This window comes from Humulus lupulus, chromosome 8 (genome assembly GCF_963169125.1).
Source record: "Humulus lupulus chromosome 8, drHumLupu1.1, whole genome shotgun sequence".
Lineage (NCBI taxonomy): Eukaryota > Viridiplantae > Streptophyta > Magnoliopsida > Rosales > Cannabaceae > Humulus > Humulus lupulus.
The window spans coordinates 112300094-112316968 of record NC_084800.1 but is presented as its reverse complement, the minus strand read 5'-3'; the positions used below and the strand labels follow the sequence as shown (position 1 = coordinate 112316968).

At 28.7% G+C, this 16875-nt stretch overlaps 3 protein-coding genes and 1 long non-coding RNA gene across 5 annotated transcripts; all 4 read right to left on the bottom strand.

Annotated features, from left to right (window-relative positions):
- Positions 1 to 1281: 1281 nt before the first annotated feature.
- Positions 1282 to 1686, bottom strand: LOC133795947 (uncharacterized). The gene has a single exon (XM_062233433.1). The coding sequence runs from the start codon at positions 1684 to 1686 to the stop codon at positions 1282 to 1284; it is 405 nt and encodes a 134-aa protein (XP_062089417.1).
- Positions 1687 to 2096: 410 nt separating this feature from the next.
- Positions 2097 to 2831, bottom strand: LOC133795946 (glutathione S-transferase T3-like). The gene has a single exon (XM_062233432.1). The coding sequence runs from the start codon at positions 2829 to 2831 to the stop codon at positions 2097 to 2099; it is 735 nt and encodes a 244-aa protein (XP_062089416.1).
- A 2341-nt stretch (positions 2832 to 5172) lies between these two features.
- On the bottom strand, positions 5173 to 8221 carry LOC133798325 (uncharacterized). The gene is made up of 2 exons (XR_009875826.1): positions 7865 to 8221; positions 5173 to 5639 (listed from the first exon to the last, which is right to left on the bottom strand). It is a non-coding gene; the product is annotated as an uncharacterized LOC133798325 (long non-coding RNA).
- Positions 8222 to 9943: 1722 nt separating this feature from the next.
- LOC133798324 (LIM domain-containing protein WLIM2b) lies at positions 9944 to 13004 on the bottom strand. Of its 2 annotated transcripts, none has more exons than XM_062236562.1 (6): positions 12856 to 13004; positions 11824 to 12055; positions 11383 to 11482; positions 11239 to 11273; positions 11049 to 11138; positions 9944 to 10489 (listed from the first exon to the last, which is right to left on the bottom strand). In XM_062236562.1, the coding sequence occupies exons 2-6, from the start codon at positions 11956 to 11958 to the stop codon at positions 10277 to 10279; spliced, it is 573 nt and encodes a 190-aa protein (XP_062092546.1). In that variant the 5' UTR covers positions 11959 to 12055; positions 12856 to 13004; the 3' UTR covers positions 9944 to 10276. The 2 variants fall into 2 exon arrangements, with proteins under 2 accessions (XP_062092546.1, XP_062092545.1); XM_062236561.1 differs by having other exon boundaries at positions 12669 to 12891.
- Positions 13005 to 16875: the final 3871 nt, after the last annotated feature.

Genomic DNA, 16875 nt, shown 5'->3' with positions numbered 1-16875 from the left:
TATATGACTTTTGTTTCTAAAAATAAATATAAATAATTGTAAGAGTAGCTCCAATGCTAGCTACTCCCATTGGTTGCCCAAAATATCCAAGTTATCTCAAAATTAAATTTTTTATTTTCTCTCTCATCCACATCATTTTTGCCATTTTTTTCCATAAAAATGTTTCAATGCTAAGTCACTCAAAAAGTTGTCAACTATGGTACCACATATTAGTATTTACTATATTATTTTGTAATTATAAATATTGTCACACTAAATTTTTTAAATTCATATATTAATATAAATAAATATTACATGAAATTTACGTTAGACGAAATTTAAAAGTAGCTCATAAAATGACATAATCATAATTAATCAATCTAAAATAATTAAAAAAAATGCTAATTAGAAATATTTCCAAATTTTGACCATAGGTGCTCCACCAAGTCCGCCTGAAGATTACGATGAATGTTTTTGTCACGAATTTCAGCATTTCTTTGAAGCATTGTTGGGAAGTCAGAAATAGGTCCATGCAATATTATAGCCGTTGGGGTGTCGGTGGGGCCTTCATCATAATTAAAATCAAACAAACTCTCATATGCATCTCTTTCATCCTCGACAATAATGTTGTGCAATATAATGCATGCATACATAATATATTTGAGAACATCTCTTTGTCAAAAACGTGCTAGTCCTCGTACAATAGCAAAACGAGATTGAAGTACTCTGAATGCTCACTCAAAATCTTTGCATACCGCTTCTTGGCATCGGGAAAAAAAATTTATTTTCTCCTTGAGGCAGTGAGATAGTTTTTACAAATGTACCCCACTCTGGAGAGATACCATCTGCTAGATAGTACCCCTGGTTGTATTGTGTGTCATTTATCATACACTCAACTCTTGGAGCTTGCCCTTGTAAGATGTCAGTGAATAATGGGGATTGATCTAACACTTTATGATCATTATTGAATCCCGAAACACCAAAAAAAAAATCAAATGTCATATCCAGAGATCTTGTGACGCAACTGCTTCAAGCATGATTGTTGGCCTGCCGTGATCACCTCGCGTGAATTGGCCTTTCCATGCAACTGGGTAATTTTTCCATTCCTAGTGCATATAATCAATGCCTCCCAACATGCCTGGAAAACCACGTACCTCCCCCATTTGAAGTAAGCAACGAATGTCCCCAATATTGGGATGTCTCAAATATTCGGTCCCAAAAATCTCATTCACTCCCCGAAAGAAATTGACTAGGAATTCGATAGCGGTGGTTTCACCAATTCGAACACACTCATCAACATAATCAGCAGGCGCTCCATATGCCAACATTCGCATAGCAGTGGTGCACTTTTGTAATGGCAAAAATCCCCCTTCTATCGTCTGCATCAAACCTCATCTGGAAATACTCTGAATGATTGTCTAGAGCTTTCACTATGCATAGGAATACAAGTTTATGCATTCTAAATCTTCTTTGAAATTGATATTCTGTATACACCGATTCATTAGAAAAGTAGTCATCGAACAAACGTGGGTGTCCTTCTACATGACCTCTATCAATGTGAGCTCTCTTTCTTCCCCACCTTGTTGAGCTACCCCCATCCATGGACTCTTTGAAATATTGATCATCATACTCGTTAGTACACTGTGCTATTATGATTTCGTCTAAACTCATATTGTCGTACGGATTCAGAGAATTTGGCGAATCCATTGTCGAACTTAGAGTAGATGATATTTGAGAATGAAAGATGAATGAGTGAGTAAAATGAAGGATGGAGTGGAGAGTTGAGTAAAAGGAAGATTGGAATTTGGTATTTATAGACATGGTAACATATATAGTCGTTAAAATATAGGTGTTAAAATATAGTCGCAATTCACTCACTAAATAAAGGAAGTTTTTAAAAAAAATATTACACAATAATGTGATTGATAAAAATACATAGCAATTATAACTTCAGGATATTAGTCTTAATATAAGTACACAAGTTTTCATGTTCTTTCTTTTGCTCAGGAGTCATATGCCTCATGGCGATATAATCCATGTATTTTGTCATCCTATTATCTTCTGCCTCTTTCTCCCTTATCACCACAAATTTCTCTAATGCAAATGCTTTCCGTTCATTAATCTCTATAAATGTAGTATATGTCTTTTTTTTCCTTCCCTTTTCTCTTTGCTATCTTTTGGCCAGTAGGGCACACTTCACGTACTTCATCATCACTGATGTCTGAATTGGAAGATGAAGTATATGCCCTTGATTTTGACACCTTTGTTCTCTTATCACCTTTTGGTTGGTACATTGTATTCCATTTCGGCCCATCCTTTACCAATCTCCAACAATCCACAAGCAGAAAATTTGAGTTGTTATTTTCATATTTAAACAATTGATGTGCATTCTCAAGAATTGTCTCATCAGACCAACCAATGTGATGTGCTTGTTGCACTCGTTCATAACACCCATTGAAACACACCACCTTTCTATTCATCTTGTTCCAATGGTCTTTGCATTGCCTTCCAGTTCTTGTATGTTGACCTATTTGGTTGATGTTGTAGTATTCTGCAATCCGAGCCCATAAATTTGTAGAAGTTTGGTCATTCCCCATGATGGCATCCTTAGATGTATTAAGCCACCCATTTATCAGAAGTAAAGTTGCTTCCTTGCTCCATTTGGCTTTACTTTTATGCCTTGATTCATCTTCATTGTGTAGAACTACATTTTCCACCCCTTCAACACCATGTTCGGGTTGAGTTTCAGAGACAGATGTCGATGAAGTTTCATGATTCAAATCAATACTAGAATTTTCTATACTTGGCTTATAATTTCTTGAAACCGTTTCGGGTTGGTGTAGGGAAAACATATGAAAGACATATGGTAGTGAATTTACTAGTGCGAAGAATTGAGCATGTTGGGGCGTCTCAAAAGAGCCCAAATTTTAGAAATGGTAAGAAGACATGGGATAATTTTGAGAATTTGGAAAATTTTGGTTAAATTGAGAATATTGAATATTTGGATTTTGGGAATTAGTAGAGGGAAAATTTTGAAAATTTTGATTAAATTGATAATATTGAAAATTTGGATTTTTGGAGTTGGTATGTGGAGAATTTTGGGAATCCATTGGTAAGAAAATAAAATTTGTGGTTTGACAATTTTGACGAAGAATGTATGAATGGTGTGAAAATTAATAAAATTGATCAGTATTTATAGAAGAAAATAAATTGTTTGAAAAATAAATAAAAACTATGCAATGGTAAAATTTAAAAATAAAAGGGTCAAAATTTTGATTGTTTAAAAAATTTGAACGTTACATATATATATATATATGGGCACTTCTTTAGTCCCTCACTTCATTTTGAGGGACTAAGTTCATCACAAATTATTAACCCTTGGGTTTTTGGAGATTCTCTTTTAATGGTAGGATGAATATTTTTGTATGAAAAAGCATCAATATACTTTTTTACCCTTAGCAACTTGTTACCTGTTACTTTTATTTCCAAAATGTAACTTTCTCTTCAAAAGTTGTTATACCTCTCTCTCTCTCTCTATATATATATATATTAGACTTACCCAAATATTTAACCAATTTATTGTTTTCTATCTAAAGTTGGGTACTAAAGAATTATAGAAACACTTAAAAGTAGTGTAGTTACATATAAATATATAACATATTTTTGTATAAATCTGTAAAAAAATAAATTTGATATGTTTCTTCTTGATTTGCTTATGCTACGTATTTGGAGTTCAAGAATTTTTTTTTTTTTTTTTCATAAATGTATATCTTGTTTTATTTTGTTTATTTTTGGTATGACAAATTTGTATTTAATAACTTTGTTTATATTTTTAATTGAATATGTTAAGATATAATATAATTTTACTATATTTCTATAGTGCTTAAATTCATGATTTTGTAATTATTTGAAATACATAAATTTATTTAATATAAGTTAGGAGTGTGTGCACTGAATTAGATAATTAAGAAAGAAAAACAATTTCTTACGTTTAAATATTTAATAAATATATTTTGCTAATGATTTCTAAATATAAGGTTTACATCCAAAAATAATCTTGAATAAAAATAAATAATGTATGTATTTAATAATCATACCACTAATTTAAATAACACTAAAATAAATAAATAAATTTATTTTACCTTTTCTTGATCAAGATTATTAATCGTAGTACTAAAATATTAAATAGTTTATTTTTATGGTCCAACAGTAACTTTATCATTACTCGAACACCAATTTTATAGTTTATCACGATCTTGCATAAAATGGCTATATTAGAGACAAAAATAATTGTACCAATAAAATCTCGAAAATGCTAACTTTTAAGGGTCAACAGGTGAAATTTGTGACTTTAGTCACTAATCGAATATCAATTTGCTATTTTTTCATGATACCAAATAAAATAGACACATTACATTACTACAAAATTGACGTGGGATGACAATTGTTCAAAACTTGACAATTGGAAAATTAATTGGGTCATACTATAATTTTGTAAGTTCAAAGCTTAGATTACACAACCGTGATTGGGGATGTTCTACTATAACACATATTCGTACAATCGACACATCCCAATTACTTGACCCCATCTTCCATGCAATCAATAACAAATTATTAATTTCCTCGTCAACTAAGCCGCCAATGTGGTTTGCAATTTAAACCTATGTACTTCACCGTACAAGTCAAATGAAGTTACAAAAGTATAGTATGAATGATTCATCAATTGATCATCTTTTTATATTGTATGAGATTAAATTTTTAGTCTCCATTTATGATAGAAATATTTTAATCACACTTTTTTTAACGAAGTAGTGACTCCTAATCGAGCAACCATACAAATATTATAACTTAAATATGGTACGTTTAGTGGTATTATTATTATTATACTCTAATTGTGTTACACATCAGGAGATTATAAAATAACTTATGCAAAGGGAAAGTCTTACATACCAAATACCATATAATGGCCAAAATTCATTCTAAATTAACTATACAACCTAAAGCTACATAATCAATGGTAATTCATTCTTCTAACCATTAAACAAGTCAAACAAAACTGAGATATTCACTAAGACAATTCATTTGTTACTCACAAAAAAACAAACAATAATTACTTTCGGTTTTTTTACTTTCAGCTACTAACCACTCTATTTAATATTACTTACTGACATCAAAATGTTACTTATATGCAGATGAGTTACTGGAAATTCATTACTTTTACATGCAACATTATTCATGACTACTCCTTTAAAAATTACTAAGTGACTCTTAAATATTACTTTCCCAATTTCGTAAATATGTTTGAACACAATACTAATTTTACCTTATTGCCCTCCACTGTAGACTTTTTTTTACCTGCAAATTACTATTTTGCCCATACTTTTCAGACCATAATTCAATTTTTTTTTACAACCGGTTTACATCACCGACTCATCAAGTAAAATCATGTAATAATAAAAACACCAAATAATTCAATAGCTTGACACTTGACAATTTTTTTGGGTCCCACTTGTTGGACTAAGTCCGGTGAGGGACTTAAGAACTTGCCTATATATATATATATATATATATATATGTATAATTAAAAAAAAAAAAAGGCATCGTTGCCCAACGGTGCTTCAATATTGATGTACCCAAATGCTCTCCAAGGGTCAAGCAACCTGTCAGAATGTAGTCACCAAGCTACTTGTCAGAATGTAGTCACCAAGCTATTTTTTTGGCACATGCATTAAAGTTGCTCTAAGAAGAAATACTTCCTCCCTATAAATAGGATGAACCCCACCAAAAAGGGGTTTAGATTTTGGTACAAAGAATACAACACCATTATGCTCTCTATTAATCAACTCCTTGCATTTTACAATTAAGATTACCCAATCTGAATTCATCCAAGAAGTGCTCAAATCTAACTTTCATTAATGAAAATCTTATGTCAACATTAATTTCTTGAATTTGTTTAGTTTTTATGCTGTTGATTTTTCTTATAAGTTAATTTTTTTTTAATATGTTTTTTAAATTTTTTAGGATTTTGAGGTTTTTTTAATAAAAGTAATTAAATCAAACTTAGATTTTATACATATTTTTAAATTTGTTTTGGACCAATATTTTATTGACTAGTGGATCCAAGCTACCACATGAGGATCAAACCAATCATTAACACTTTGTTGATGGATATAAATTGTACTAAATATACATCTTCTTATATAATAAATGTATAGATGACAAAATTTTTTTATTTTAATGGAGTTATTTTAAAATTTTGTCAACTTTAACAGATATCAATAATCTGCTGTTAACTTTAACATTTTTATTTAAGTTAATTAAAAAAATTGATAAGCGTTCATTAACGTGGATTTCTTTGTTGACGTGAATAGGAAAAATCTTGAAATTTGTTTGTTTGTTTCAAATTCTTTATAATAATAAATAATATTCAATTGCGAAAATTGAGGGATTTGAAATCTACGGGTTAGATTTTTTTATTTTAACTTTCAAACTTACTTATCCTTTTTAAATAAATTGATTAAAAAAATTGATATCGTCTTTTTACGTGATTTTTAACATGAATGGTAAAAATCTCGAACTTGATATCTTTGTTTGAAATTTATATAAATTAAAAAGTAATATTCAATTATGCTAATATGCAAATTGGAAATCTACCTACCCATTTATTTTTGTATTTAAAATTTCTTAGTTGGAAAAATCGTGAGTAAACAAATAAAGAAATTATTCAAAATAAATTATCTCAAAATTTAATCAATCCTGTTGAGATCTTTTCAAACAATATTAAGTTTAAATTATTTTAAAATAATATCTATAATTTAACATCACTCTTATATGAGAGTTATCATAACAATTATTTTTATCAACATAGAATTTTTCTCTCATCAACCAATATCAAGTATGAGAGCATCAAAATTACATCTAACTCAATTTCTTTATAATCATAAATCATTGATTGCAACTCTTTTTTTTTTCTCAAATCAACAGGTCCATCTACGCAAAATTCCAAGGTTAATTATTAATGCCAGACAAAAATATTCAACAAAACAAGAATCACAAGGTACCATCTCATTTCTCATACACATTCAATTATAAATTACCATATCCATCTTATAGAAATTCATTTTTTTTATCATATAGTGTTTCATACAATTTTATACAAATTCAGTTATAATTAAATAAACATATCATCTTATAGAAATTCAATTTTTATCTCTAAACAGATAGTGAATCAAAAATAAGTGTAACCGGCTCATATAAGATAAAGTTCAACGAAACATGAATCACTAGGTACAAACTTATTCAAACTCAGTTATGATTTTTTCTATTCATCTTATACAAATTCTTGAAAAAACAGTAAGTAAAAATATTCATTGTGCGTAATCAAATCATTCAATAAATAACCTCTAAATTTAATCCAAAATGTTGACATTTTTTCAAACAATATTAATTATAATTTATTTTTAAAATAATATCTATATTAACATCACTCTTATATAAGAGTTATCATATCAATTATTTTTATCTAATTTTTAAATTATAATTCAATTATTTTTTAAATTGATTTACAACCCAATTTTTTTTTTCTCAAATCAGGTGGTCAATCTACACAAAGTTCTAAAATAATTCATTATTGCCACACAAAAATATTGCAAGATCATCTTATTCAAAATTAGATAGTGAGTCACAGATCATCATGAATGACAAGGTACCATCTCATTTCTCATACAAATTCAATTATAAATTACCATACTTATCTTATAGAAAGTCATTATTACCTCCTCTTTGTTGTCCTTTCCCAGTCGTTCCAAGACTAACCAATTTTTCAATAATTGAAAAATACATATATATATATATATATATATATAAAGAGAGAGAGGAAACTAACCATAGCTCGTGGAAGACATGGCCGCAAATGGATATAGCTTGAAGATCTTCAACAATGGGCTTTAGATCTTTGTAGCAGATTGAGCAAATGGTGAGGGCTAAGTTGGGGTCGTGTCTTGGTTCAGGTCACCTAGCTTCGGGGTCGCGCACGAGGGAGGCCGAGATGGGCCTGGGTGATTCGGACATTTGCGCTTGGGTCCTCGTGGCTCAGGTAGGACAGTTGAGGTCGAAGATGGTGAGGGAGGGAAGACAGGGTCTCACTGTTTTTGGGTGAGGGGAGATGTAGCTAACGAAGATGGTGGTGGTGTTGAGTTTTGGGGGTGGCGGCTAGGACAGGTTTAGAAATGAAAACTAGGTTAAGGGTTTTGGGAGAAAATATATATATATTTATAATATGGTTATTGATAGTTAGGGTTTGATTATTGTGTTTCAGCTATTTACTTTGAGTTTGGCCCAATGATATGTAATTTTTTCCACTAATGATCCTAAAATTTATCCAAAATTTATACTACAAATATTAATAACTAAAAATTTATACTTAAATTTATAACTTAGGTAAATAAAATTTTTATTTATATATTTAAATTAATTAAAATTAAATAAGTTAGGTAGACAAAATTTAGAATATATTATTATCATCATATAATATTAATAATTAGTTTATTTTGGATAACAATAATATTCATAATATATAAATTGTATGTATTAATAAATATATAAATATTATTGTTATTAATTTCCATATATATATAGTTTGGTAGATTATCATATTCTTATATAAAAAAATATAATTACATTAAAAATTTAACTTTATTACTTTCAGGATTACACCAATCTCTATTCACATTCAACATTTTGAGTGTTACCAAGTTAGTATTAATTAAAATATTAATTATTTATTATTACATAAATAATTGGAAGTTAATTAGTATATTTGAAAAGATATTTTATCATTTAATTATTTAATCTAGACTATGATATGATATATTTGTTACTTTTTTCCTGTAGAAAAATATCTTGTAGTTGAAACATATACTTCATTCATTCACACAATGGGCAATTGTAAGATTTCATTATTAACAGTTTAAAAAAATTATAAACCTACAAAAAAAATTATGAACTTTATATTTGAAATTTTTTCCTTTTGGAAGATCATGACAAACCACCTGCGTGAAGAATTTGATATAAAGATTTTCTAGAAGAAAAAAAGGAAGAGATTCGTAGAAAACAAAGAGAGAGATATGCTAAACAGAAAGCATTAAAAACCAATTCAATTCGTATAAATGATACTGAATCATCAAATAACGATGATTTGGACACATTTGCTAATGATCGTACGACAATATCGATTACTCAACATTCTATTAGTGTTCAATATACTAACAATATTGAACATGTTATTCATCTACAAAAAGTATCAAAGAGACAACGAAATTCTCTTTTATTTTGGATAACAATAATATTCATAATATATAGAAGTGTCATCAAAATAGGTCAATCGCATATGCGTTCTACTAGATTTAGACAATTGCTAAAAGAAGTGTCATCTGAACCATATTCACTTCTATTAGGGCCTAGCTATAAACATTGTAAAGCAAAGTTAAAAAATAAAACTAAATTCACATATTTTTGTAATACAACTAAGCAAATGTTGCACGTTGCTTTCTGCTAGTGTATATAAAAGTGTTTTAATACAATTTTAGGATAAAATTTAGAATTAGAATTATTTCGTCAATGTTTTATTTTTTTAATTCATAGCATGCTCCCCTCTTCAATCAATCAGTGTAAGCGTTACTTGGAGAGAGACTGAGATAAAATTTTAAAAAGAGACCCATCTACAAAATAAATTAAATTTTTCTCTCCGAAATAATCAGCTCCAAATATTTATGTCTACCATAAAATGTCACATCTACTCATTATAAATATGATTTTGTTTATGAAAAACATGCCACCATATCTCCCCTATTATATGGTTGACTAAAAATATGATTTTTTTTTAACTACAAATATAAATATTATAATACATATGTATATGTAGAATCGTAGATGTTATGGAGTTCACGTTATGAGTCGAGTGACATAAAAGAAATAACTCACTTGACTCGGGTGTTTCCATGTCTTTATGAAAAGGCAACATGACTTGCATCTCAGGTCCTGAATTGTCATTTTACAACCGTTGGATTTCCACATCCCATTCCCATACAACAACAAAAAAACAACACGATCCAACACTGGTGGCCATACATGACAGAGAAAAGCCAAGTTTTGCCCGTCTCCATCATGTAAAATAAAGCATCATAGTGCTGAGGAGAAGAAAAAAAAACACTCTCAAACAATAGAAAGAAAGTCATTGTAACCACACCACAAGTTCTCTTTTGTTTTTTTTTTTCTTTATGTTTTTTCTTTCATGAGTTTATGCTTCTGGAATAGAGGCTGCGGCAGCCCGTTTAATCGATGCAGACTTGATCAGATGGTTGTAGTTTCCCTTCTCCTTGAAGAGCTGAGAGAAATGGTGTTTGCAGTACAGAATCCCCTCCAAAGCTGCATAGTTAGATGGCGATATGGCGCAGCCACCGTGGGAGCACTTGAAACAAGACTTGTGATAAGTCAGACTCTCCACTGTCACCTGCAAAGTTTTCAAACAAGTATTAAGTCTCTGAAATTATAATTGCCATAAATATTGTGCCATTTGTGCTTGCTTTGAGTACATTCAAAGTGGATATTTGCACATACATGGAAACCCATTTCAAGTGGAACTCAGACTACTCCATACACACAAACAAACAAACAAAGCAAATTGGGTCAAGAGCAAGCCAATTGACCATGCAAGATGTTAAGTTAAAAGTCTCCAAAACCAATGGCGTGAAATAACACAATATTTAGGGATAGCCTGTAAGAATAGAGAATGGAAGGTATAATACAACTCATGAAGTTCAATGTATCAACTCAAGCTCTTATAAATAGTACAATATTTCCACATACTTTCCAAGTGGGACACTCTAACACTTATTCAGCCAAAATAAGAAGGATACCAACATAATCCACAACTGTAGTTGTGGAATACGCAAGCATAATGTGAGAAGGTGTGAAGAGCAAGTTAGACCATGACATAGAGAAATGGAAGTAGAAGAAGATATTTCTAAGGCATCATAACCGATAAACATTCTAAGATCTTGCTATCCTACCTTCTCCAGTGGATAGGCGGTTTTACCACAAGTGGCACATTTGTCTTGTGTTCCTGAGAACATGCCGGCAGCTTTGCTTGGTGATCTAGTCTGAAAAGAAGACAACATGGGATATTGGATTTAATCAAGTTATTCCTTCATTCAGAGTTAGATTTGTAATCAAATGCAGTGCATTGCAGAGGTAATTTACCAGCTCTGGAGTTAACTTGTCAGCTGACTTTGCAGCTGTTGAAAATAAAATTTATGGCAAATTAAAAAAAGGTAACAAAAAGAAAGGGAAAAAAACTAAGAAAAATCAGGTAAAGAACTTTCTCAGTGAAAAGAAAAGACATACGTGACTGAAAGTTCTTGTTGAAATTGCCAGTTTCCTTGAAGAGTTGCTCAAAATGAGGCTTGCAGTACAGAACACCTTCCATTGAGGAATAGTTGCTCAGCTGAAACAAAAATAGACATTCCTCAACAACAATAAAACTTCCAAATTCTTGATTTACTAGTCTTTAACTTTAACAGCAGGATTTCAGTCTATCAAACAATTCTCCTTTCGAATTCTCAAATCTAGTTCTCACATAGACGTTTATTGAGCCCAAATGTTAATATGGGCATCTCCATGGTAGAAACTATATAAGCATTAGAACAAGGTTAGTGTAGCAAAGGAACTTTCATAATGGTAGACTTATCAGCTCAACCAAAATAAAAATATGGGAATCTTTTCATTGCATGGAAATGATAACAATGCAAAAGAATTGAGCTACAAATTAAGAGTAGTGTAATGTACCTTTAAAGTCCCTTTGCAATGGGTGCACTTAAAGCATGACTTGTGGTAAGAAACACCATCTGCAGATAGCTGCTCTACTGGATAAACTGTCTTATCGCAAGCCTTGCATTTCTGTTGGGTTCCGAGGAAAGACATAATTAACCCTTTATGATTTTAGATCTGAGCTCTCCTCCACACCCCAACACCACCACTGATGCACTGCCTAAATTTTCTTCCTTTTTCAACCTTATATCTGTTTAGCAAGAGAGAAAAATGGGTTCAAAACCAAGACAAAATTGTGAGAGAAGATAAATGCATAAACCTTGTTTGGCTGACGAAAAATGAAGAGATAACAACGACAACAGAACTTATTCAATTTTAAGTATCTGTTGTGTAAATGCATTGTTGTTTACACCATTATATAAAACAAATGGGTCAAAATCAAGTCAAATAAAAAAGATGATAAGAAATGCAATAACCCTGTTTGGATAAGAAAATGAGAACAACAAAACGTCTGAAAATGGGAGTATATGATTTGACAATTCATCACTGATTAAACCATTATACAAACAAATTTTGACATTAAAACTAAAAGAAATTGACACAGAAAAACCCATTTATCAAATTTCAAAATATAAGCAAATAAAACCCAAATCTGCTACTTAGCTTTTCCCAGTAATCGATCTGAAACTCGCACAACACAAACAGCTCTATCACTTTTCTTAGGGGGAAAAAGAAGAACTTGTGGCAAAATACGATCATTAGCAAATAATATATAGCATGTTAATGCAAAATGATATAAGATCTGGTTCCAAAGGTGATGTATTAGAATAAAAGAAATTCAGAAGAGAGCAAAAGGCGCATACCCTTTTGAACCAAGTGAAAAATGTTGGATCTTTGAAACTGGGTGGACTAAAACTCCTTGATCAAATATTGAAAAGAAAATATTTTTTTTTTAACCTTTTAAAATGAAAATATTGTGTAAACTGAAATGGGTATTTGACAAAGAATTGATAGAAGTGCTTTAAGGAACAAGTAGAGAGATTGGACCACCTCTTGGTATGCAGCGAGTAGATGATATAGAACCAGCAGGTGATATAATGGACCTCCACAAAAGAAGAAGAAGAAAAAAAAAGCAGATATTTTTATTCTCCTTTTACCAAAAACTTAAATAAATGTAAAATAAATATTGTGCTGGAAACACTTTGTCTCCACTTTGTCTCGTTCAACGCTCTCTCTTACTTTACCAAGTTGTTTTGGGCCTTTTTTTTCGTCTAATTTCTCTAATTCTGAAATTTTTATCATCTCATTATTCTGTCTTAATTTTTATTATTTTCTTTCCATCCAACTATGGTGTGACACGTCATTTTACTTAACATAATCTAATTATAAACATTTGTATTGAGACGATGTGTCGAAATTTAATTAGATTGATAAAGAATAAGACATGTAAATGGGATACAGAATCTGGTTCCTCTGTCTTTGGATAAATTTTTACGAGTTGACTCTCTTCTTCTTTTCTTCTTACTCTCTCTTTCTTGCTGTTAATGTTGTCTGGTTGTAACATTTTAACTCACCATTCAATGCCTTTGACAGTTACTCCACCAAATTAAACCACAAATTTTCTCTTTTCATTGTACCAACTTTGATACTTACTCGTATAAATAAGTTGAAATGTTGAACTTAAAAGAAAATAAATGTGAAATGGGTGTTTAAAGGTCCCAGCTTTGCAGAGCATGGGAATAGGGTTGGCTTTTGGTTATAAACACACTACTTAAAGATGTGTAGTTTAAAGAACATTAATGGGTTATTCTCACTATTTTCTGTAGTTTTCACGAAATAGATTTTATTATTATTTTACATTGAGTCGAGAGTGATGCACGCGCTTGGACTCTATTATGGCCTCTCATGAGATTAGAGCACGAAAAGTAATTTCTTTAACTAAGTCATATTTACAGCCAAATATTCCCCACATCCCTTGAATTTCGGTTGTAGATTTTGTTAACAAATATTCGACCGCATAGGAATTTGCTGAGAAATAATATATATCAACAGTGATGATCATATTATATCTGAGCCCTATTAGTTTAGTATTATTATTATTATTATTGTATTGTGGTCAAATTATTCCTTGTGACATGTCTCCAAAATGTCGTATCAACAAGGTTGTCAACTTATAATATTTTGCATAACATAAGATAGTTTTGGTTCAAAATTTATGTACATTAACTTTTGTCTAATTACATCAATCTTTTAAAGTATGACCTTGGAGTGAAAATTAAAAATTGTTGAAGATGGATTAGTTTACTCATATATATATATATATATATACTAGATAAAAGTAACCTACAAATGCACGTTTGCTTAGTTTTAAAATTATAAATATTGTATATAATTTTAAAAAAATCTGGTTCACTATCTTTTTGAAAATATATATATTTTTATAATCGAATGAATTATAGTTCTATATTATATATAAATATTTATATTAATAATTTTTATATATATGAAATCTAAACAAAACGTTGAGATAAATATATATTTACATGATTACATAACATATATATAAAATAGAATAATATTTAAAAATAAATTTATAATAGAAATAAAATAATAATAGAAAAAGTCATAGTGTAGACAGTAGTATATATGCATTAACTATTTTTATATTCTAATATATCTCGCAATATTCTTTAGTGAATTTGATGAAGAAAAAAAGCTCCAATCATCTTTATTATTTTTAAATAAATATGATTTAATTATTTAAATTATCATAAAATATCTTATTTTAATTAATTAATTTATTTATTTATTTTTGTTTAAATTTATGTTTGTTCTAGTTTTTGAATTTGGCAGTGATAACAAATGATTATATATTATATGTTTAATATAATATTAAGTTTGATTAAATTTTATTTAAGTTATAAAATATATGGTTTTATTATTTTTAAATAATTATCATTGTAAAATATCTCAAAAATATCTTATTTTAATTTATTTAATTATTTATTTACTTAAGTTTAAGTCATGTTTACAATCTACTGTTAAATATAAGAATATTTTGTTAAAATTAACTGGAAAAAATTAAAAAACCGTTAAAATTAAGAATTTCTGTTATCTACACACTTTTTATATGGAATAGATATATATATATATTTAGAATTTTAAATTACATATTAAGGATACTTTTTATAAATGATCTTATTGATTTATTGTTGAAAGTCTCTAATATATCAAAAGTTTACTTAACCTGAAAACTATCCAATCATGTATGCATGAATAATATCATTTACATCGTATTTGTATTTGATACAGTTTCATGTAATATTATACATATTTTTTGTTAAGGTGTACGTATTAATGTCGTTGCATTATCACTAATTAACTTTTCCAAGTAAGTTATGTTAAGAGAGACATATATGGTGTTATGTATTCAATGACGAAATTAGGGGGTCACGACTATCCTGTTTTATTTTTAAAAAAAATTAAATATATATGTATAAAATTTATGTTGACATTTTAAAATAAAAAATATATATTTATATAGAAAAAATACTATTTTAGTCTTTATATTTTTTTCTAAATACACAATTGACACTTATGTTTTGTTAAATGACAATTCGGACATTATGTTTACAAAATGGATTAAAATAATACCCTATATCTAATTTTTATCAAAATATTTTCAATTATAAGATCAAGTCTCTGGTCTCTTTGATGATGCGATAAGTTCAAAGAAGCACAGAAAGAGATATGAGAAAGAAATATTATATTTGAAAATATTTTAACTAAAATCATCCAGGAAACTCTTTTGATTTATTTTGTAACACATAAGGTACGAATTATTATTTAACAAAATACCATGGTCGATCGCGTATTTGGAAAAAATACAAAGATGAAATTAGTATTTTTCCTTATATATACATATTAGTATAATTTTATTGAATTATTATGCTCTGCCGTGTGTTATAGTTTCATATGTTAAATATTTTTTTATTTACTATATTTCATGCATAATATAAATAAAGTGTCATTATTATGTTGTATAATTTTATCTATTGAAATAATTATGAGTTTGTTCAATTTTTTTTTTTTGAAGAAAATAGAAAGAACTACTTTACTCATTTTATTATTTTAAACTAGAACATATTAATTTTTTAATAAACATTCGTGTTATATTAGTCCATTAAAAATGTACAATATTTCAATAGGATAAAAGAATTAATTAAAATGAATATTTTTGCATGTCTCTTCAATAGCGTTTGCATGAATAAATTCACATAATTTATCGTTTTAAGTTGGTTGTATATCTCATATATTTCTTATTAAGGTGGTTGTATCTTACGTCATTGTATCTTTGTTAATATTTAACGTTGTTGCATGTAATATTTAATACCTTTAATTAACGTACCTAAATATATTAAGGATTTTTTTTCCTATTCTATGTATCCTCAGCTAGGTGAAATAAATAACATAGGTTCTCACTAATCGAATGAAACTCATTACATCATTAGTAATATCAACGAAGAAGTGGTTGAATCTGATTTCACTTTTATAAAATTATAAAATTCCAAAAATAAATAAAATTAAAAAAATATTAATTAAATTAAAAATTAATAAACAAAATAAAATTTGATTTTTTTAAGTTTCTTTTATATATATATATATATATACTAGTGGTATAAGTCTCGCCCGCGGTTAGGATCGAGCCAAAAATGTTTTTAGTACTTTTATAATAATTATATATAAAATGATATTTTTATAAAATTTTTGGACATTTTGTATAAAATAATTATATTTTTCAAAATATGAGTCTTTTTAAAGTGGGAGCCATAGGCACAGACTTAGTCCACCTATGCTTAGGGTTGGACCTGGTATGAGCACATACAATATATGTGTTATTATTGAATTTTAAAAACATAATATTAATTTGAAATAATAGCATTAAATTTGGATTGAAATTAATTTTTCATCTAGTATTTCATCCTCAATTCATTAAAAGATGAATAAATCAAACAAAAAAAATTAAATTTGGATTGGAATTAATTTCTAATCTAATAATTCATTCTTAAT